General features: G+C 53.4%; 1 protein-coding gene across 6 annotated transcripts in view; it reads left to right on the top strand.

Moving 5' to 3' along the window:
* DENND1A (DENN domain containing 1A) overlaps nt 1-21,800 on the top strand; it is a 468,543-nt gene extending 446,743 nt beyond the window's left edge. For 3 of the 6 annotated variants that reach the window (XM_033123052.1, XM_033123054.1, XM_033123057.1), the window contains 4 exons: nt 3,314-3,402; nt 16,560-16,688; nt 19,302-19,560; nt 20,595-21,800. In XM_033123052.1, coding sequence (XP_032978943.1) covers nt 3,314-3,402; nt 16,560-16,688; nt 19,302-19,560; nt 20,595-21,767 — 1,650 coding nt within the window. In that variant the 3' untranslated portion in view covers nt 21,768-21,800. The remainder of the gene's footprint in view (nt 1-3,313; nt 3,403-16,559; nt 16,689-19,301; nt 19,561-20,594) is intronic. The other 3 variants (XM_033123053.1, XM_033123055.1, XM_033123056.1) reach the window with 3 other exon arrangements.
* The last annotated feature ends 382 nt before the right edge of the window (nt 21,801-22,182 follow it).

Raw genomic sequence — 22,182 nt, 5'->3', positions numbered from 1 at the left:
GGTATGGAACCCCTCAAGGGCTTCAAAGAGGACGGTCTTACGAGCTCCCATGTCAGGAGCCACTGCCCCCAGCCGGGCTTTGCCTGGTCACCTAGCTGCAAACATTGTGGGCAGAAGTGCAGCTATTGCCCCAGGGTGGCGGTAGCCTGGGGGGGTAGCCACTCAGCCTTTTGGAGGGAGCTTTGTAGCCTGGCACCTGTGGCTGGAGTTCAGATGTTACCAGAGGGTTTAGATTTTCTTTTTGAAGAGAAGAAAAAGGAAAGAGCAGAAGAAAGCCTTGCCAGTGTGTGGTGGACTGAGGGGAGTGGGTCCGGTGTGCAAGGGAGAGGAGACTGTGGCTGGCTGCATGGGAAGTGCTCTATAAGCTCCGTATTTATTATTTCTTGCTCACCATTAAAATCAAATGTACTCGGTGCTTTTGTATTCAATACACATTTAACCCTGCCGACTTAGATTTCTCAGGTTTTAAATCCGGTGGGGAATTGGCTGGTTTCCCAACTTTACCCTCAAGTCCCCCTTGAACAGAGCTCAAAATCCCTGTTTAGCATTTTCTCCCCTGGCGCTGCTGGGATCCTAACACTGCTGGGGCCAGCCGCTGTTGTGTGTGCATCCCCAGCCCCCACCCTTCCTGAGCACCCCAGAAAGACGGATGTGATCGCTGAAATATGACGGGCCAGTTGTCTGCATCGTCTTGTGATTCGGGTTTAATTAAACCATTTTGTCTCTCTGTGTCTGCCTGGTTGCGGCTCTAACTGTAGGTCTGCGGCCGTGTGTGTGTGTGTGTGTGTGTGTGTGTGTGTGTGTGTGTGTGTATCAGAGAGAGAGAAAGAGAAAGAGAGTTGTGCTTGTGTGAGCCTCTGTGAGTGTATCTGTGAAGCTTTGTGTGTGTTGGTGTCTCCAGGCCTCTGTGCGTGTCTCTGGGGGTTGTCTGTCTGTGAGTACCATTTCCTGGCTGGCTTTGTCCACACCAATCAGGTGTGTGTGACTCTGGGTGTGTCTGTAGCGCTGGGGGTGACTGACTGTCCCTGGTCTGTAGTGCCTTTCTCCCCCTCCCCCGCCGTCCCGGCCTCCCTGCTCCCCGCCCCGCCCCGCCCCTCGCCTGCTCTGTCTGTGTTATCATCCCTAATGAAGCAGTCTTCTCCATCGATCCTGCTGATTGCCAACCCGTTCCTTTTGTTTGTTGGCGCTGAGCCATTCAGCGGCACTCTGACAGCTCAGCTCGTCTAATTAGCTCTGTTGTTCTTTTTCCCCATGTTTCACCACGTTGCAAGTTCAGTTGAAGTTGCCACAAACTTAATCCCCCCGTTTCAGCCACAAGTTCACATCCCTAACCCAGCCTTTATTGTAGCAAGTAGCAGCCATGTGCAAGGACAGGCTGGCGGGCCTTAAGGTCTGCCCTTTCCGGAAACCCCTGCCCCTGTCCTGGGGGCAGGACAGGCCGCTCCATCGCCCAACTGCACACCTGCCTTTGTGGTGACAAGTCTGGGGGAGCATCCCAACCGGGTGACCCTGCTTACCAGCTGCCTCTGGCTCTGGCCTGGGAAACCAATTCACAGTTAGAATGGGTGGGGGTGTATCCATTCGTATATCCAGCAAATGGTGACTGGATGTGTCTGCTTTGTGGCAGCCACTGTTCTAACAACTATGATAATAATAGCAACATTATTGTGCACTTCTTAGATTCCAAGCAGCAACATTCAGTAGTTTCTAAAAATCTTGCTGAGTGACCCCGCTCGAATTCCAGGCACTGAGCGGGACACTAGGCAAGAGTAAGACCATGACATTGGCATCTTCTAATTCACAGACACCCCTCCCCTGGTCTCCTTTTATTATTGACAAGCTCACAGAGAAGCAAGGTGAGCATTTATGGAGCCCCACTGTGTGCCAGACCCCATGCCGGCACTTTTCCTGCGTCATCTCAGTGGATCTTCACAGTAGCCCCATAGAAGAAGACAGCAAGAGTGGTGGGGTGCATTTGGCACTTTTTTTTTTTTTTTTTTACCACATCTCTGAGTTGCCAGACGAGGTGAGATCAGACTGGCCACTCCACAGGAAAAACTTGGGTTAGATCAGACGTGCAGAGACCTGAGGGCTTGATCAGACTCTATAAAGACTTGTCTTTCATGCAGCCAACTTCTGTAATCTCTGTTTCTAAGCTATTGTGCTGTGTCGCCCACAAATTGCTGGGGGAGTGATTCAGGGAAGAGGGTGGGCAGGAAATTGAGTGTGTGCCCTCCTTCCCTGTCCTGTCCAAGAACCTCAGCCATCGTGGCATTTCTTACTTGGTGCTTCACCTGCAGAGAGAAAGCAGGCCCCCTGCACTGGGTGCTCAGTCATTTTTATCAGCCGTGAAACTCACAGCTAGACTTTCTTAGCTTAGCTCACTGGCATTGGAAATGGTCGAGATGACAGTGCCCAATTTAAAGCCATGTAATATTGATTGGACAAAATGAGTATCCTTCTAGGGGCACCTCAAAATTCTTAGCCTAACTGCCATCACAGGCTCCGCTGGGGAAGGGGGTGTCTTTTTCAGTGGGCCCTCGTCTTGGCTTTCAGTGGCAGCAGACCAGGAGAAAACCCAAAAGGCCCATCTTGTCACTGCAGCCCGACTGTGGATCAGGAAGCTGTGTGCTTCGCTGTCAAGTACACCCGGCCGTGACCCTCGAGCTGTGTGCACATAGTGAGCGTGGTGGCCGCCTGGGGTGTGTGGCATCCAGGCTGAGCCCTGCTCAGGAGGGCTGCATGGGGGTGCCCTGGGGAGCAGAAGATGACCTTTATGGCGCTCTCTAATGCCATTATTTGCTTCCTCCCCTCCCATTAAGAGAGGAAAATAAGCATCTTACAATTGAGTCGTAAAAAGAACAAAATGAGCACGTGTTCCCTAAAAACAAAGGCTGAGTGAAACCTTTTTGTTCTACTCCACGGGTTTCTGGGTTCTAGAAGAAGGTGAGTGGGGACTTAGCCTCATTGAGGGCCTCTTTGTTCCAGGTCCTGTGTAGACAGTATCTCATCGAACCTCCCCCCACTTCCCAGCTGCTCTGTGAGGAGGCAGGGGGAACTGCCCCCCTCCCTGCAGGTGACGAAACCACGCTCTTCAGAAGAACCTTTCCGGTTTGAGTAGGCCACAGGATGCCGGCACGCGTCAGCTGCACGTGCAGTGGCAATGTTCTCATAATAAGCACAGCCTTTGTAGCCTGTTCCTTGAAAACCCCTCCACACTGATTTTGGGGCCATTTACCTGAATTTTCAGAATGTTCCTGTTTGGCTTCTCCAACTCACTCCCTCTTGGGGGTTTTCCCTGCGCCCATTCTAGGTGCGCCCTCCCCGTCCACATGTCGTCAGGAGACCAAAGAGCAACGTACCTGTGGAAGGCCGGAGGACATCCGTCTCGAGCCCTGAGCAGTGAGTACCCCTCGCTCCCTCCCCTCTGTCTGCAAGAGCCCCATGGGGCTGGCGCTTTGTGGCGCCCACGCTGAAGCCCCGACCTTTGAAAGGCGTCCCTGGAGCCCAGAGCACGCGTGTCAGAGTGGTCAGCTGGGAGCAGGCTTGATGTTCAGCATCAGCTTCTGCTACCAGTGGTCATACCAGTGGGAGGCCCCAGGAGCCAAAGAGCCAGGCTCCGGGGCTGGGCTTCGAGTGGTGATGCCTGAGGGTACCCAGGCTCAGAAGAAGGTAGCGGGCCTTTGCTCATGCTGAAGATGCAGGGACAGCAGGAGACAGTTAGGAACCCGGCCGAGGAGGTGACCACTTACCAAGGGGCCACCACCTCCCTAAGCCTGGGGCACTTGAGGTCTAGAGCTCAGATTTACACACAGGACTGGCCAACCCATTGCCCTACCTCCACTTGGCTCCCTGGGCCATAGCACTGGTGTTACTATAGCCCTGCTTTTCTACCTCCCCATGGACCCAGAGGTCCTGGGGGCAGGCACCTGGCATGGGACTCACCTTACAGTCACTTGCTGGGTAGATGTTGGGTAGGTATTGGATAGATAAGGTACGTGGTGAAGCAGGTATACAAGCAGTGGCCACAGGCTAAGCTGCCTGGTTGGGGTGAGGCTTCAGGCTGCACACCGCCTGTCTGCGGAGGGACCACTGCTTCCATCAGAGGGATGCAGGGCTCCCCCTTTGTCCCCAAGGCACACAGCTCTCGGGCTCTGCCCAGACAGCTCAGCAGCTACACACTGGCTCCCTGTGATGCCTTGAAAAGGTGCACGAATCCATCTTGGTCTAGGGTACTTTGGGGAGCAAAAAACATTGCCCCGGGGACCCTAAAGTCCCTTGGGTGAAGAGGGGGGTGCAGTCCTCATGTCTGCACCACTTTCAGAAGAGTTCTCGGGGAAAGAAGAGAGACTGCAGGCCCCAGCCAAAAGGACCAAAGTTCAGAAAGGATTCTGCAGTGTCAAGTTGTGGCCTGAGCCAGGTGGCGATACACTTCAGCTCTTCCAGGATTCTCGGGTTTACAGTTCTTGTTGCTTGAGGCTGTTGTGTCGTAGAACCAGCCTACTCAGGCAGCCCTCAAGCCTTGTCCAGAAAGCTATGAGAGACAGAGTACGTGTGTGTGTCTGTCTTGGGAGATGCTTGGTTATGCACAGTTTGGAAGAGAGGACTCCTGAAGTTGGGTATAGGTTCAACTTTTGCTGACAATAGAACGGTGGGAATATGGAGGACTAGTCCCTGGCCGTGACTGGCGTGGATTATGATTGCCCCCTTGTGGAGAAAATGGTGCACGGCTTCAGAGTTCCTCAGACCTTCAAGATTTCTCCTTGGGGGGATGAAATCGGTCACTTTTCTTTAAAGCCACCTCTTTAAAACCGGACTTGCACTGGGATACAGGGTTATGGGCCGGTAGATACTGAAATGTGAACCCAGAATATCCTTGCACTGCACAAAAGCATCCCAGACCAACAGCACCACTTCACGTCCTACAGACAAGCAGTACCTGATTCGTGGTTCCCAGTCAGAGGCTGGGCTTCCTAATCTCACCTGTTTACGGTGCTGCTTCTGCAACCGGTGGTAGGGGATGCCTCTGGTGTGTGCCAAAGAGCCCGTGTCTGGTGATCCCATCCTCCTGGTTGTGACCAGAACTGTCGGTATCACTTTTTAGTTCTTTTTGCAACATGCCTTGTTTTAGATTTCTGTTCAGGAAACGTGGGGTTGAAATGACCCAGTGAGAGCAGGGGGCTAGTTTAGTGGCAAACTGGCAGCGATAGAAAAACAATGACAGGCTCTCTGTGACCATACCTCACAGCGGCTCCAGGCCACCAGGATATAAAGAGGTACATTTGGGGACATCATTCCAAGAGTTTCTGTTCACATTTGTTTTAATGGGTGGGGTTGGAGGGGATGGGGGCTTTTCTCCCATAACATCAGTGGCATTTCTAGTGCAATCTGGGTGTTTTCTTGCGTCTCTTCCCGTGCTGCGCCCCCCCACCCGTGTGCTCCTCCAGTTCCAAATGCCATGTCACAACAGCACTTGGATGTGTTTGTCTCAACTGTCATCGACTCCAGCTGGCAAGACCAAGTTCTCGAAACACAGGAAGCATCCAGCGGAAAATATTTTAATAAAACAGACTCCTCATAAAATATTGTTCTAGGGAGGAAAGAACCCAGCTCCACCAATCTGTCAGCATTGTGTTAGGAGACACGAGAAGACAAGCCGGCAGGCAGGAACCAGATCCTAGTGGGCCGTGGCTGCGGGTGGGTCCATGTTGGGCACACGGATCAGTGTCTGGCCCTTTAATATGGCCTGGATTTTCTTGAATCACGGATCTGTCAGCACTGGGACTATCAGACTGCGTCGGAAACGTAGAGGATTTGGGTCGCCAAAAGAGATACAGGATCTTTGAAGCTGAGGGAGGGATTCAGGCCTCCTGACTTCTTGCCCCAACTCTCACGTCCAAATCGCATGTTAAATAAGTAACTTCGTGGACAGCAAGGTGGAGCTGATTAAGAACAAGACGATCTCCACAGCCTCCGGCGGCAGGCAGCTCAGTGTCTGGAATCCATCAAGGCCCAGAAGCATCAGCCGCCAGTTCTCTGGCCAGTCCATCCATTGCAGTCCGTCCCTCCCTTTCCAGATGATGGTCTTCTGTCTGTCCGTGTAGCCATTCATTCAGCAGATATCTTTGAAAACCTACTAGGTGCAAGCTTCTTTGAGTTTTGAAAAGGAGGCCTTTAAATAAAATCCCCACGCTGACTCTTTTGTTGACTTACATTTTCCCAAAATGAAATTTTTTTCCTGTCAGATTTTCTTCCTGAATCAATGATAAGTGTCCTTACCCCTTAAAACAATCTGACGGCAATGGGAAGAACACTTCAGAAATATTTCTCGGGAAAGCATTCCCTCAGTTTTTCATTTCACATTAGCTAATTGATATTCAGTGACTATTTCTCCTCAAGAACTACTAACTCCTCCATTAGTATTCAGAACAGGGCTGGTGGAATGCCCCGCAATCCCTAGGGTAAACGTTAGGGTCAGCACGGATCAGGCAGCCTGGCTCAGGGTCAAAGGCCAGTCAGCAGCAAGTGCAGTCGAGCACCTCTCATGTTCTAGGCCCTCTTAGGCTGCTGTTCATTTCTCCTCCCACAGAATGGCAACTCAGGCTCAGAAAACGTATTTGCTTGGTATTCCAGGGTCATCCAGTTCGAAAGGGGCAGGATCAGGACTCCATGTGCCGCTTGATTTCACTCTCTCAGTTACACTCTGCTGGCCATGGGGGTCCATCGTCAGTGTAGCTTTGCCTAGAGAGACAGCTCCATGTCCTAAGATGATTTGTCCCGCATGCCACCCTTCCTCTCTGGTTCCCTGGAGTTGGGGACCAGAACTGTTCAGTCCTCTTCCTGCCAAAGAAGCAGTGTCTCCGCTGTTGCACGAGTATTTCTACCTGGGGAAGGAAAGAAAAGCAACATTTACTGAATGTCCCTTAAGATTGTGAAGGATAGGTGATGGCTTTCCCATTTAACAGATGGAGAAACTGAGGCTCAGAGAGACACTTTCAGTAACTTGGCCAAGGTTTCAGGGCTAGAAAGTGGTGGGAACAGTTGTCTGATGACAGAGGCCTCGTCGTTTCTTCTGTACCATCGGGCTTTTTGTTAGGAAGCTAATTAGGATTATATTCTGAGTGGCGAGGACCATGGGGGCCACAGTGAGCGCGATGAGGCTCATAGCTCCACACCTGTTAAAGGTGGGTCCTGGTTGTTTCAGCCACAGTGTGCATGGCTACCAGGCCCCGACTTATTTTTCTTTCGGCTTGTCAGGTATAGGATGATTTTCCACGGAACTTGATGCTTAGAAGGAGCCGATAACCATCTCTAAAAGACAGCACTGTGTTCAGTACCGCCCGCCCCTCGGGATCACACACACTGGCCATAGGCAGGGAGTGATCTGATGGTCCCTAGGTGTGTCTCTGTCAGGCTGTCGTTCATTCACTGCAGTGGGGGTCAGGAGCAGTCGCCCTCACAGAGTAAGGGAGGAGATAGTTACATCCAGGCTCCACCTTATTTAATTTTCACAACAACCCAGAAGGGTCGGGCTGTCCTCTGCATCTTACTGGCTACGGGGTTTGGGATAGGATGCACCAATCCCAACCAGCTGCAGAGTCGGAATCTTTACAGCTGCATACCTTTGTTTCACCTCACGTGAGTGAGACACAGAACACCCTCCAGCCACATGCGTCTTGACTGGCTGCAGGCTGGTTCTTTGAAGTTTCGTTGTACTAAGTAAGAAAGGCCCAGATTCAGCCACCAGAGGCCCACAAGTATTGCCCCGCTCACCCCTCTGGTCAGATCCACGCAAAATGTGCTCTTTTCAAATAATTTTGTTTGTTTGTAAAAATAACCCAGTAGCCTTATAGACATTCTGGGGAAAGACAAGTTCATTCCGAATCCCATACTTACTGTGTTTCCCCGAAAATAAGACCAGGTTTTATATTAAGTTTTGCTCCAAAAGACGCATTAGGGCTTATGTTCAGGGAATGTCATCCTGAAAAATCATGCTAGGGCTTATTTTTTGGTTAGGTCTTATTTTCAGGGAAACACGGTATTAGCGTTTCTGCAGATTTCCAGTCTTTCTGCCACATCTGTCTGCAAAGCTGCAGCTTCCTTGCAGTATCCCATCCTGTGGACTGGCCACATGTCCTTGGAACCCGTTTTGGGGGACTGTGGAAGGTTGCACTGGGGGTTATGTGCACGGCCTACCTCCTCACGCCCGTCGCATCGGATCTGTAGGTTGTCCAGGTTTTCACTAATACGAAAAATGCCACAGTAAATGTTCTTGTCCTCCAAACATTTCTTATTTGACATCCTTATAAGAAATGCAATGATTAACAGCGACCATTAACTGAGAACCGCGTGCTAAGCACTCTACACGCACCGTTTCCTTCAATCCTCACAAGAAATCGGGGATGGGGAGGTAGGTATCACAAGCTCTATTTTATAGAAGCTGAGAGCCTGAGAGGTTGTTACCGCCCTTGCTCACACAACTAGTTAGTGGCAGAGCTGAGCTTCAAATGTGTCTCTTTAACGCCGGAGCCTGTACCCTGAACCAGTAATAGAGGCAGATTCCTGCTCCAGGTTGCTAAATAACTTTCTAAAAGAATTGTACTACTTTACACTCCTACCCCAACTGTGGGCTCCCTGGGAATCTGCATCTGGGGGACCCAGAGGAATGTGTGGCCGGCGTTAGAAATCCTTCTGGCCAAGGAGAAATTGTGCAGGGTGCACTGGCTGGGCAAACAGTCTGTGCACCAAACGGCCGGCCCATGCTGCTTAGGAATTGGAGAGTCTGATCATCTGACTGCACTGCGTGACCCCAGCACTCAAAGCCTCAGAAAATTAAAATAAGATCAGAGGAAGCTGCCAGAAGGATTTAGTGAGAGCTCTGCCCAAAGACCCGGTCTTTTGCAGTTGTATCTCTTCAGGCCCATTGCACACATGCTCTGGAAAAAAACTGATGTTTTGTGCTGTTCCATGCCCAGCCTCCTGAAGTGGTGGCTACAGCGGGGGGAGAGCCCCTTTCCCTCCTGTACAAACCCAGAGCTGCCCTGGGGTGTGGTCAGTCAGCTCTGCTGGGATGATGGCCTGGTACATGGCAGGGCTTCAGCACCTGACAGACCTGGGGCAGACCCTGGGTAAGTCTCTTTGCCCTCTTTTTTAACACACAATGCCTATTAACATCCCCAGGAACACGACTTGAGAACCTGCCTGCAGGAGCCACGCTAGCGTCCTAAGGTAGCCAGTCTCCCCTTCTGCCATCTCCTGCAGCAACTGCTGCGGCCTCTATGATCAGAGCTTCCCCCGTCCCACACCCGAAATTCCCTGGATTTCCCCTGATGTAGCACTGACTTACCATGTTGTAGTTTTCACATCATACGAAGGTGTGCACACACACAACACACACGCCAAGAGTCTGTGAGCTCCAGGTCAGAGCAGGTGTACTTAACTCCCGGACCAGAGCCCAGCCCAGACCTCTGTTCAGGGATGTTTGAAGGACTGAACAACAGAAGCACTGAAGGCAGATTGAAGCTTACAGCCCAATACCCTGGAGATGGGGGAGGGGTGTCAGTTAACAACCTCAGATGTGTAAAGAGCACCTACTATGTGCCAGGTGTGATTAGGATGTGAATATGAAGCTACCAGCATCCCACCCCCTGCCCTGGCCCTCTAGTTGCCAGAAACTGCGATCAGCCCCAGGAAAAAGTCTCCAAGATGCCAGCTGGGCCCTGGACCCCAGGGGGTAAGGGCAGCTGTCTGCGTACTACCCCCTGGCAGGCTGCCAGGACCCACTTCCTAAGCGGCTAAGAGTCCAAACACCCGAGCAGAAGGCCACAGACCCAATTAGCAAGGCGAGAGGCTCCAGACCTGACTCAGGCTCCTCCCCTCTCCAACAGTGGGTTCTGGGCCCTGGGGACAAAGCCAAGCCAGAAGCCAGACATGGAGCTGAGCCCAGACTGGAAAAGCAGGAACTGCCAGGGAGCCCCCAGGGATGTGCAGCAGCCCAGGAAAACAGGCTCTCTGGTCTCCAACCACTTCTGCCTGCCACTCAGAGGGAAGGACTTTTCCCAGGATCTGTCACAATCGGGGCAGTTAGTTCCAACTGGAAAACCAAGCCTTCAGGATGCGCTCGGAAGGGTGTTCCATCCTCAAGACATAACTGATTTCAGTCACCTCTAAAAGGCTGTGCCATTGTGACCGAGCCCCCTCCCTATTACAGATGGCACGTCACCATTTTTCAAGTGGTTGTTTCAGGCCCAGAACTTGCCCATATGTCGTCTTGGTTAACCTCCCCGACACCCCAAAGTCTTCCGAGTGAAGGCATAGTCAGCCCGTTCAGCCATGAGGGAACCAAGGCTGCAGCACCCCGTGGAACGACCGGAGTCCAGGACATGCACTTGGGTCTGCTGGGTCCCACGTCCATGCCCACTGCTTCCTCGCCCGACGCACCCCCACCACCACCACTTCTGCCACAGAAATGACGTGGGGTCTCACAGCCAGCAGAGGCCACTTGGGGATGAAGGATAGCTGTTCTTTACCGTGTCTCTTCCTCATGGCGAAAGTGCCCCCAAGGTGTCCCCACCCCATCTTGAAGAGTGGGAAAGTGGAGCAAAGCCCCCATCCTGTGCTTGAGCCTCTCCGCCTATGGGTGTGTCTCCGCCTATGAGGGTGTCCACCTGGTGGCCTGGATGTAGGCGTGTGGATTGACACTCGTGATTTTTGTTCAAAGAAGGAATAAATGAATGAACATACAGGTTGATAAGTAGTTAAATGGATGGATGGATGAAGGTTGGAAAGGCAAAGAGCACCGCCAACCCAAGAGAGAGGAGATCAGAGCCCAGCCAAGGAAGGCCTCCCCGCTGCCTGCCCAGCCCCTAACCTTGCACATGGCTGTCAGTCCTCATGCAGGTTCAAGGCCCTCCACCACTTGCTGACGCAGCCCCAAGCCCCCTGTGTGCACTCCTCCCGTCGTGCAGCCTCTGCCATACACGATTAAAAGCCCAGCTCCCATGTCACCTCCCAGGTGAGCCAGGTACACCCCCACCGCTGCCCTCTGGCAGAACAAGTCCCCAGCGGGGTGGGAAGGACCTGGTTTCACACTTGGACCAGTTCTCCTGACGGGAAGACACCTTCTCATTGTGATCGCAACTCATGACAGCAGTGATCCCCTCGTTTTTGTTTTTAAGTACATAATCGCATAGAACTAAGTGCGAAGACCCTCCATCCAGCATACTGTGTTTCCCCGAAAATAAGACCTAGCTGGACAGTGAACTCTAATGTGTCTTTTGGAGCAAAAACTAATGTAAGACCCGGTATAATATAATAATAATATAATATAATAAATATAATACCGGGTCTTATATTAACTTTTGCTCCAAAAGACACATTAGAGCTGATTGTCCGGCTAGGTCTTATTTTCAGAGAAACACAGTATGTGTCTCCAGTTCTTCCTCCCTGAGAACACACCCAGCCCTTGGCCTGGGTCACATAGGAAGAGCTCAGTGCAGTTCCGGAGCTGCTTCTGCGGCTCCAACACCGAGCTTGTTTCCCCCAGATCCCCTTCTGACTTGCTTCAGAGCCTTTTTCTATTTTCTAACCTGTGCACATGCTGAGGTGTGGTCTGCAGTGTTGGCCCTGTGTCCTGGTGATGGAGGGAAAGTATGGGACTCACTCAGATGATTCTGATGTGCTAAGGTGTGCCCAGCTGGGGACCAGTAACCCTAACAAGGCAGGGACTGCCCTATGAGCCCCCAGGGAAGACCTGCACAGGACGCAAAAGCCCAGAATGTATGTGTTAGCAGGGGAACGTGGCATATGGATAGCAGTTGAGTGTTCACTATGCAGTAGGTGTTATGCAAAGCCCTTTACAAATATTTTCATTCAACTTTTATGATAAGATCATCAGGAAGGCTGTAGAATTCCCATTTTACAGATAAGAAATTGAGGTTCCGAGAGGTAAAATGACTTTCCCAAGGTCATCTGGCTGGGAAGTGGGGATGGTAGAGGGCTGGCTGGACAGACTCCTCCTGGGGCCTGTCCCTACTCATCAGCCCACAGGAGCTACGTAATCCAGACGCCAGAGCGGCCAACACATTTACAAAGTAAAGATCTTTTGTGCTAGAGTGAAATGATCCTTTAAAAAATGGTCACCAGCTCCCCTCGTTACCTCCGGAGACCAAGTCCTTACTGATTTTTTTCCCTTCTTTATCTCAAGTACATTTAAATGTCAATTAAATTTGAAATATCTACATTTGTCAGCATTTCATTTTGGGCCAGCGTGACGTGCTGCTGATTTGTCCACGCGATGTGACACATGAAAAAAACTCTCGAGATGCAGATCTTCCTCATTAAAAAATAAGCCCATGCGATCCCGGCACGGCAGAGAGCCACAGAGCACGTCCCCGCTTCCTGACGCTGTGTCTCTGACATGGTATTTAAAAAGGAACAGCCGCGCCTGTCACCACTGTCACATGCGCGTGCTAACCGGCGACACGTTAAACCAAACATTAGAAAGGGTTCGGGAAGTCATCTGCATGGGAACTCCGTGCCGAGAAGAGGTGGGCAGAGGCGGGAGCAGCCATGGGAGATGATGGGGTCTGAACAGTGATGGACAGCAGGCCTTTCTTTCTCGCCAAGACGCCAGCAGCCCTCGCTGAGTAGCCAAGTTCTCCATGACCTGCCTTCTCACAGACAGCTCTTTGTGGATAATAAAATCCAGGCAAGTGGTGGGTGGCAGACTGCAGGGTAGTAGCTGAATTGGGTTAATGAGGGAAGAGGTACACTTTTTTTTTTTTTATTTCACATTCTGCCTTAAGCTAATAAAAAATTTAAACCTGGACGTTTTCGACGGTTCATCCTTTATCTCTGACAAATATCTGACTGTATGTTTCATGGGAGAACATGAGCAGTTGAATTTAAATAAGTTTATTTTGAAATCTCACCTTTTGTTAGAAGTGGAAGGGGAAGCGCCCTATGCCTCGTTTCATTGTTTCGGATCCACAGAACTGAAGAGGCAGGATTCCAGTGTGATTTAGCGTCAGGGAAATGCAGATTCCCAGCTCTACCTTGAGCTGCTGTGTGACACTGGGCAAGTGACTCCCCCTCTCTGAACTTTGGCTCCTTTATCTGAAAAATGAGGATGTGATAAGGAATTAATGAGGAACTGTACAGACAGCATTGAGCCCAACCCTTGTGAGTCCTGCCAGTGTCATCGTCGTCACCTGTGTGGCCCGAAGCCTGGACCTGAAGGAACTCTAACCAAACCACGCGGCCAAGTTCTCATCTGGTTGCTCTGTCACTCGTGAGAAACAGACTTTGTGTTCAGGAGACACCCAGGGCGTCTTGTTGGAGCCACTGCCCGAGCAGTCTGACCTGGCCAGGAGAGCCAGCGACAGAGTGAGCTGGAAATTGAAACTCCCTCTCTTCCCGCTCCCTAGCCCCAGCCCCTCTCTGTGATCACGCCAGGGTGGGGAGCCACTGGATTTTGACAGTGACATGAACTGCCAAAGCCAAGGTCCAGTCCAGCACAAAGGCTCTTTGCTCTTGTGTGAATCCAGACATCCCTGGCAGGTTGAACGCCAAGCTGTGATCTCTGCTTTCTTGTCAAAGCCAGGAAGGAGGCTGTGCTTGGACGGATGTTGGAAAGGCATCCGAGATAGATTGAAGGGCCACCCAAGAGCCCCAAGCAGAGGTGTGTCCCCTCGTATACATCTGCCTCCAGCCCGGCTGACAGGAAAGTGGAGGCCCTGGGCTGGAACCCCTGCTCGTCACTTCCCGGCCAGGTCACTTGTCATGTTTCTCTCCTTCGCCCGTGACGCCTAGTGCTCAGCTAACACGGTGTGCTCACAACAAACACTCAGGAAGTGCCTCTTGGTTGGGTGCATGGCTGGACAGAAAGACTAATGACAATCTCATCCTCTATAAAATCAGTACAGAGATACCTTCCTGCTCAGCTGTTGGCGTAATTGCTTACGTGTGCGTATTATTGTGAAAGATTTTTCCGGAGACTCGCACCTGCCCCTGTGTGCCTGACCCTCTCCCTCCGATGTCCCACCCTCTGGATCTCAGTGTCTCAGGACAGATGAGGAACTCAGGGGAGACCTGTTACTGCAGTTACAAGCTGATGGGAGAGACACATACTGTGTTGGGACTCCAGGAAGATGGGGGAGCAGAGGGGGTGCCTTGTCTCCACAGACGCTGCCTTCCATTCATTCGATCAACAGACTTCCATTACGTCAATACTGTGCCCCGGATGGGGACAACGAGAAGAATGAGCCAGGCGCCTGCCCTTGAGGAGCCCACCTCAGAAGTAGAATTACAAGAGATCAAGTGGTATGAATGACGTGCTAAAACACGCAGCCCAAGGAGACACTAACCACCCAGGGAGCAGATGCCAGTTGGGAACTCCAGGAAGGCTTTCTAGATGTGCCATTCCTCTGGGTCTTCAAGACTGAAGAGCAGTCAGTGCACCAGGCAGAGACAGCAGGCGGGGGCGGGGGCAGGGGTAGGAGGAGGCCGCACAGGTGGACAGGGCCCGGTGTGCCGCTCGGTGTCTGCCCTGCTTGGAGCTCAGACTTGGCACTGCTGCTCTGCAGCCCTCACTGCTGCCCACCTAGGAAGTCATCCTGCAAACGTCTGAAAGTTATTCCTAACACTTTACTCGGCGGGTTTACTCATCACACAACCAGTTGCCGCTAAATCTTGCTTCAGAGCAGCAGATCTGCAGGTGTTAAGCAGGAGAGTGACAAGGTCGGGTTTGACTCGGAATGGGAGTCCAGGCACTGTGTGGAGAGTGGCCCTTCTGCCTTGTTCTGTGTCCTGGTGACAGTGGAGGAGCCAGGCAGCCTTGTCCCGAGGGTGGCCAGTGCACATTTCGGCAAATGAAATCTTCCTGCCCTCCTAAGTCCAGAGGAAGATGCCCCCCCCCCCGCCCCGGGTTGATGCACTCTGGTCCAGCAGGGTGGCCTGGGAGAGGAGAGGAGCCCCGGGGCCCACCCACCACCTACCTCCCTGAGTGCAACCCTGGGCAAGTGGCGTCCCCTCTCTGCGCCTCAACCCCCACTGCAGTACAGGGCAAAGCTCTGCCTGGCTAACTTCCAGGGAGGATGCAAGGAAATGCAGGCGTTCAGGTGTGAGGGTGCTGAGAGCTCCACCTCCGGGCAGCCAGCCCTGGTTCTGCTTTTGAAAGAACAGCGTATTCTTGGGTAACAAGTGGCTTAGCCCCCTGTGATGGCAGATCGTAACAGAGGCCAGTAACAATCCACTGCCCCAGTCCCCAGGCGGGCAGCAGGTATCTCTCCAGCCATGGTTCCCGGGTACTTTATTTGGACATGTTGCTTTTTCCTGAAACTAAACCTGGAAGGAATGGCATCATAAAGCAAAGAAAGGAAACTGCTCTGGCCGGGGGTGGGGGGAGAGCAGATAGCACCCCTCAAGCTCTTCAGTGTCTCCTACCCACCCTCTCCCCAAACTTCACCCTCGTCTCCAGGGATCCTCGCCACGTGTGCCTAAGTTTGCTGTCGGAGGCGGAGGTGTGGGCCGCCCGCTCCCAGCCATGCGCTCCAACAGAAGCCACGGGGCTGGGATTTGAACTGAGGTCCGCCCGGCCCAGCTCCTCTCTCTAAGCACAGGCCTCTCATGGACCCTGGTCAGTGTATAATTCATAGGAGCCGGCGTGTGGGGGTTCCTCTGGGCCGTGTGCGTGTTTGTGTTTATAGAGGTAGAGCTCACAGGTGGCTGACAAGGGAGATGCATTTTTTATAACAATGAATATTTAATTTCCGCATCACAGATGAAAAAGACTCTCTGAAGAGGCATCTGAGGGAGACACCAGAGAGTGGCCACTAATCAGAAAAGGGCCTTCTCACGAGTGCACTTCCACAGGCTCACTTTCTTCCCTAACTTTATTTTTTATTTTTTCCTGATTATTGGAGTAGATACGCACATTGTAGAAAACATAGAAGACACAGAAAAATAAAGAGGGGTGGGGCGGAGTCACCCATACTCCCACTAGCTGTTGTTGACATTCAGGCACATAGTTTTCTAGTCTTCTGTGTATTTTCTGTAAGTAGATGAGAGAGACTGTGGTATAATTGCAATTCTGCATCCTGAGTTTTAGGTTTTCCTGTGTAAACATTGAAGTTAATGGGAGGATAATATCCAGCCATCTGTACCATAATTCGCTTTACCAGCTCCCTATTGCTGGAAATGTAGGTTGTTTCATGTTTTAATATTATAAACATAGCAGTGAGGAAGACCTTTGTGCATAATCCCTCGCTATATTCAGGGTTACCTAAATGGAAGTGGGATTACCAGGTCACAGATGACGTGTTTCAGGCCTTGACACCCGTGGCAAACCCAGTTTCTTTTCCATTTGGGACCAGCTTCCTCACCGTGGGACCCGTCGGGCCTTCCATGCCCCCTCGCCTTCTCCGGGACGCCTCCATCCACGGCGGGCAGAGGGAGGCCAGGGCCCGCCAGGAGCCCAAAGGTCGCCTTCCCACCCTCCACGTGGAGATCTGAGGGCGCCTCCTAACTGTTCTCTTCTCTCTTATCTTTCTCTGCCTCAGCCTGGTAAAGCCCTTGCGACACTATGCGGTCTTCCTCTCCGAAGACTCCTCTGATGACGAATGCCAGCGGGAAGAGGGCCCGAGCTCTGGCTTCTCTGAAAGCTTTTTCTTCTCCACTCCCTTCGAATGGTCTCTCCTTCCTCCTTCCATTTCCCTGAGCTGGGCTTGGTGACTCCCCGGGGCCGCTTGGGGGGAGAGGGTGGCCAGTGCTGCTGGCCCTTGCATGGGGTGGGGGGTGTCTAGAGCTGCTGCCTTCCAGTGCCCCAGCGCCACCATGCAGGGAGAACACCACCTCTGTGAGCCTCTTGGGCATTCATTCTGCCGGCCTCACAGAGGCTGTGACGGTAGTGAGGTGACAAGAGTGCCAGGGCTCTAAAGTTGTGAGACAGGAGCCCTGGTCCCTTTCCTTAAACAGGGAAAATGCACTTGATTGTTACTGGAATTGGTGGCTACAATTAGCCGGGTTGGCGATGCCCGAGCTCTTTATCTCAGCGCAGCTTGGAAAGCCATGGAGACGGACTGTAAGGTTTTAAGTTTGAAAAAAGAAAAACTTACTGCTGTGGGACGTGTATATTAATGCTGGCAGAGCCAAATGTTTTATTGATCTGCCTGACTTTAAACAATTTTTATCATTATTATTTTTAGCCTAAGCCTCATGCTAATTATAAACTGAAATAAAAATGAAGGTTCATCACAATCCAGCCACTCCCCCAAAATTAAGCTTTTCTAGTTCCCTTTTTTTGCCAGTTCTTGCCCCTCCACCCACATGTTTTGAGAGCTGGGAGTGAGCAAAGGGACAGCGTTTGTCTGTGTTTGCTTGTTAACAAGGTTGTCATGGTTTTAATGGGAGCATTTGAGGGAAGGGACCTGCCCTTTGCTAAACATCCAAGGGGCCCACAGCAAACCTCCGGGGAGTGAACTGTTACAGCATGTACAGCAGAGGGGATTCTTCCCCTCCATCTCCCTGCACCCAGGCCCCTCCTCCGGGCCGTTGGTTCCTTGGGGCACCTGATAAACCCTACAGCTCCGCTCCTGCCGCTGCCCCCTCGGGGTAGGAGGTTCTGGCCCTTTCTGCCACCAGCTGACATGTCACCAGGAGCAAGTCGATCCACTCCTGGTGTCCTCATTTAGCAGGTGGTGGCCTAAGTCAGTATGGCCCAAGCTTCACGTGCCACCTTTTATATATGTTGAATCTTTTCTTTTAAAACTTTTAAAAATGAGCCTTGTCCTAAGCAATAATACCTATGATATCATAGCCTTAATGTACCAGTTATTATTTCTTCTATTAATTAAAATAAAGATAGAGTCATTGGAATAGAAATGTTTATATATCAACTTAAAGCCCCCTTGCAGGTAAGGTACTCTGGGTGACGTCCAAGGACTCCCCCAGCACAGAGTCCAGCAGGTCACATTCTGTTTTAATTAATTGCTCCCTTAAGTATTTGAATAATACAGTGCTCACTCCTACAGCCGTGACCTATGAAAAGTACAGGCTTTTGTGTGCGTGTGTGTTTACAAAAGAACTGGCCCATCTTAAATCAAAACAAAATGGCTTTTGAATGAATACTAGTTCCTTAAATGTAAGAAGCACACTTTATTTCCTTCATTGTGTTCGAATTTGATTAAAGGGGCTTCAGTCCCTTGTACAGATGGCTTAGTCAGCGAGTGAGGGCCTGTTGAAGTCTCTCCTACTTGGCTTCCATTTCCCCTCTTGCCAGGTGCTGTGTGACATGGCACACAGGGTGAGTTACTTAGCCTCTCTGAGCTTCAGTTTCCTCATCTATAAAGTAGGGGTGTTTGACCAGCAGGTGGCAGCCTTCCCCTACTTCACCAGAGCCATAGGCAGTTTCTGCCTGACCCAGGGGCCTCAGCCAGCCCCAGCCTCTTGGTTAGAGGAGGTGGGAAGCTGCTCTGGCCCAGGCTCCACTAGAGGTCAGGGTTTATCCAGCACCATTCTCCAAGTACGCAGTGGTGCCCTGGGGCTCAGGCTTGTCAGAAAAGAACCCTTTGTCACCTGCACGGCTTCTCGGCTTCTCGGAGTCTCGGCTGCAAGGATTTGGTGCATGAATATACAGAATGCTGTTAGCCTCTGCATGCCAGCTCTGCACCAGGCACGGAGTCTGCTCATTTAATGCCCACTACCCCCTGCAAGGGGTGTGGCTGGGGCTCAGAGAGGTTAAATGACTTGCCCAAGATCCCACAGCAGGAGATGGCATGACCAAGCTAGAACCAAAGTCAGCATAGGATGAGGCCCAGATGGTTCCCTCTGTGGATTCTGGGGTGTGCTGGCGAGTTTCCCCAGCTCAGTTCCCATGAGCTGTTCCCAGAACCCAACTGCCATGGGGGGTCAGACTACAGAGGGTGGGCTTAGGAATGAGTCCACCTGCCTGTTCCCTGTCCAGTCCTGTCCCGTTCCTCGTGCCTCCTTTGAATGACTTGTGAACCCACTAGCCAGTTATCTGATGGGTCCTGTGGTTGGGAGGAACTAAGTGCCCCCAGTGCAAGTTAGAGCCGAAGTGACTTGCCCGAGGTCCTACCAGAGAGCAGCAGAACCCAGATTCAGCCCCAGGTCTGTCAGAGAGCCGCTGCCCAGACTCCTGCGCTCAGGGAGCCCAGGACACTCCTGACCCCAAGGCTCCTGGGTACGTTCCTCAAGGCCTGCACGTTCTCAGGGGTGGGGGCTGCCTGCTCCTCTCTTGGAGGCTCTGGGTGGGAGAATCCGCCTGCTCTGCCTCCTCCCAGGCCGCAGCCATATCGGACCCTCAAGGAGTCTGACAGTGCAGATGGCGATGAGACGAAGAGCCCGGAGCAGAGAGCGCGGGAGCCCGGGGGCCCTGGCGCAGCTCCCCCTGACTGGGTCGCCAGCATCAATCTCCTGGAAGATGTCTTCAGCAGCCTGGACATGGCAGGCCCCCTGCAGCCACTGGGCCAGGCCAAGAGCTTGGAGGACCTTCGGACCCCAAAAGATCTGAGGGAACAGCCAGGGACCTTTGACTATCAGGTATGGTCTGGCCAGGGGTGGGCACCTCCTCGGGCGGGGATTTCCACACAGGGCAGGACCCCCATGTGACAGTGAAAGAGACCAAGGAAGAAACAGCGATTTTTCCAAGGTCCTCAGCCAATGCTCAGGTCAGTCTGACTGCAAACCCTGCCAGGCAGGCCAGCGGCCAGACCTCCCTCTCAGTGGTCACTGGAGAAGGTGCTAGACCTGCTGGAAGTCTGCCCCCACTTCCATTCGTGCATCAGAGAGAGGTGGACTGGTGTTCCACCACTTTCCCAGGACTCCCAGCCCGACCCCCAGGCAGGGCAGGGCTTTGACCCCTGGCAGATCTGGGGTTGCTCCCACTCCACCAAGAAAGTGTCCGTGGAGAGACTCTGAGTGAAAATTCCTGGGTTCTGGATTCCTGGCATGTAAGCACTGACCTTGCGCTGTGACTTCCAGTCTATCACCTCCCCTCTCTGTCTGTTTCTTCACTTGCAAATGGGGGCTGTGACTGCAGGCACTGGGTCACACTGTGAAACTTACAAAGCTGCCATGTGACTCCGTGCACCCCTCAGGCCAAGAGAAGGGGCGTGCCCAGGTCACGGAGCTTGGGAGTGGCGGAGCGGGGACTGGGGCCCGTCCTGTTTCCTCCCCAGCCAGTGTGCCTCCGTCCAGGCCACGAGCCTCCCTCACCCTCTTGGGCTCACTCACAGGTGATTGAAAGTGCCCACATGCTTTGAAAAATAAAAAGGGCCCGGCCAATAGATGGTCAGTAAACAGTCCTTTTCCTAAAACTACTTGGCAACACTGGCATGAAAGGACAGGGGCTTTCTCCGGAGTCCCTATGCCACACAGTGAGGGTCACCTGGGCTTAGAGTCCAGACAGACCTGGGCAGAGCTGCCCGCTGCTCTGAGTGCCCGGGGGCTGATCAGCCACACGCCTGGGACCAAAATCCTGGTACCTGCCCAGCACCCAGGTGGGGCTTGGGAGTGAGCATGTGCCACCTCCCAGGTCAGCCTGTGGTCACTGCCTCGCTGGTTCCCTCCCACAGAGGCTGGACCTGGGCAGGAATGACAGGAGCCGCGGGATGCCGATGGCCTTGAAGCTCGCTCACCCCTACAACAAGCTCTGGAGCCTGGGCCAGGACGACATGGCCATCTGCAGCAAGCCCCTGGCCACCTCTCCCGAGAAGCCCTCAGCCCTGCTCGGGAACTCCCCGGCCCTGCCCCGCCGGCTCCACAACCGGGACAGCACCCTAAACCCCAGCGACAAGGAGGTGGCACCCACCCCCACTCCGGGCACCATCACCATTCCCCGGCCCCAGGGCAGGAAGACTCCGGAGCTGGGCATCGTGCCCCCACCTCCCACCGCCCGCCCGGCCAAGCTCCAGGCTGCTGGTGCCGCCCTCGGTGACTTCTCATCAGAATGGCTGTCGGCCGAGCAGGAAACCCACGCTGCCCCGTTCCCCAGCGCCGCCTCCCAAGGCAGCACCGAACTGCTCCAGCCACTCAGCCTGGGCCCAGGAGCTGCGGCCACTGGCAGTGATGCCCTGCTGGCCCTCCTGGACCCACTTCACACAGCCTGGTCGGGCAGTACCCTGCCCCCAGTCCCTACAGCGCCAAATGTAGCCCCCCCATTTACCCCCCAGTTCAGCTTCCCCCCCGTGGGGACCCCCACCCCATTTCCACAGCCATCACTCAATCCGTTTGTCCCATCTATGCCAGCAGCACTGCCTGCCATGTCCCTGGTCTCCACACCGGCTGGGCCTTTTGGGGCCCCTCCTGCTTCCCTGGGGCCAGCTTTTGCCCCCAGCCTCCTGCTGTCCAATTCTGGCTTCTGTGCCCCACACAGATCTCAGCCCAACCTGTCTGCCCTCTCCATGCCCAACCTCTTTGGCCAGATGCCCATGGGTGCCCACACCAGCCCCCTGCAGCCACTGGGCCCCCCGGCTGTCGCCCCCTCAAGGATCCGAACGTTGCCCCTGGTCCGCTCCAGTGCCAGGGCTGCCGAGGCCAAGCAGGGGCTGGGCCTGAGGCCTGGAGACGCCCCCCTCCCTCTGTCCAGGCCCTCCCAGGGCCTGGAGCCAGCGCTGCAGCCCTCTGCTACTCAAGAGGCCAGAGACCCCTTTGAAGATTTGCTACGGAAAACCAAGCAAGACGTGAGCCCGGCCCCAGCCCCGGGCTCAGTGGAGCAGCTCAGGAAGCAGTGGGAGACCTTTGAGTGAGCCAGGCACTGAGCGCTGCGCACCCCCGCGGCTCCAAGCTGGCCCTGCTTCCCCTGCCACTGTTGCTGCCCAGGCTCCTGGTGGGAAGGGGTGGGACCCTCTCTGCCGCCCCCCCCCCCTCCCCTCCATACTGCTCATGTCTGAGGTCTGGCTGCTGGAGAATGGCACCATTTCTGGTCTGGGAATCGACCCAGTTCCGGGGGCCCGTCCCACCCACCACCACCCCTCCCCAGCACCCATTGGGTTTTGCACTAAAGAGGTCAGCTGGGCCAGCGATCGCCCCGGACCAGCCCTACCCACCTCCCTGGAAACCTCCTCGGGGCCTCTCCTCCGAGCCCTGCCCCCTGTGCTGCAGCACGGCCCTGGACACCCCACCTCGATGGACACAGGTGTCACTGGTACCTTCGGTGTGAGC

This window comes from Rhinolophus ferrumequinum, chromosome 12 (genome assembly GCF_004115265.2).
Source record: "Rhinolophus ferrumequinum isolate MPI-CBG mRhiFer1 chromosome 12, mRhiFer1_v1.p, whole genome shotgun sequence".
Lineage (NCBI taxonomy): Eukaryota > Metazoa > Chordata > Mammalia > Chiroptera > Rhinolophidae > Rhinolophus > Rhinolophus ferrumequinum.
Note: the sequence above shows the minus strand (reverse complement) of the source record. Positions and strands in the feature narration are given on the sequence as shown.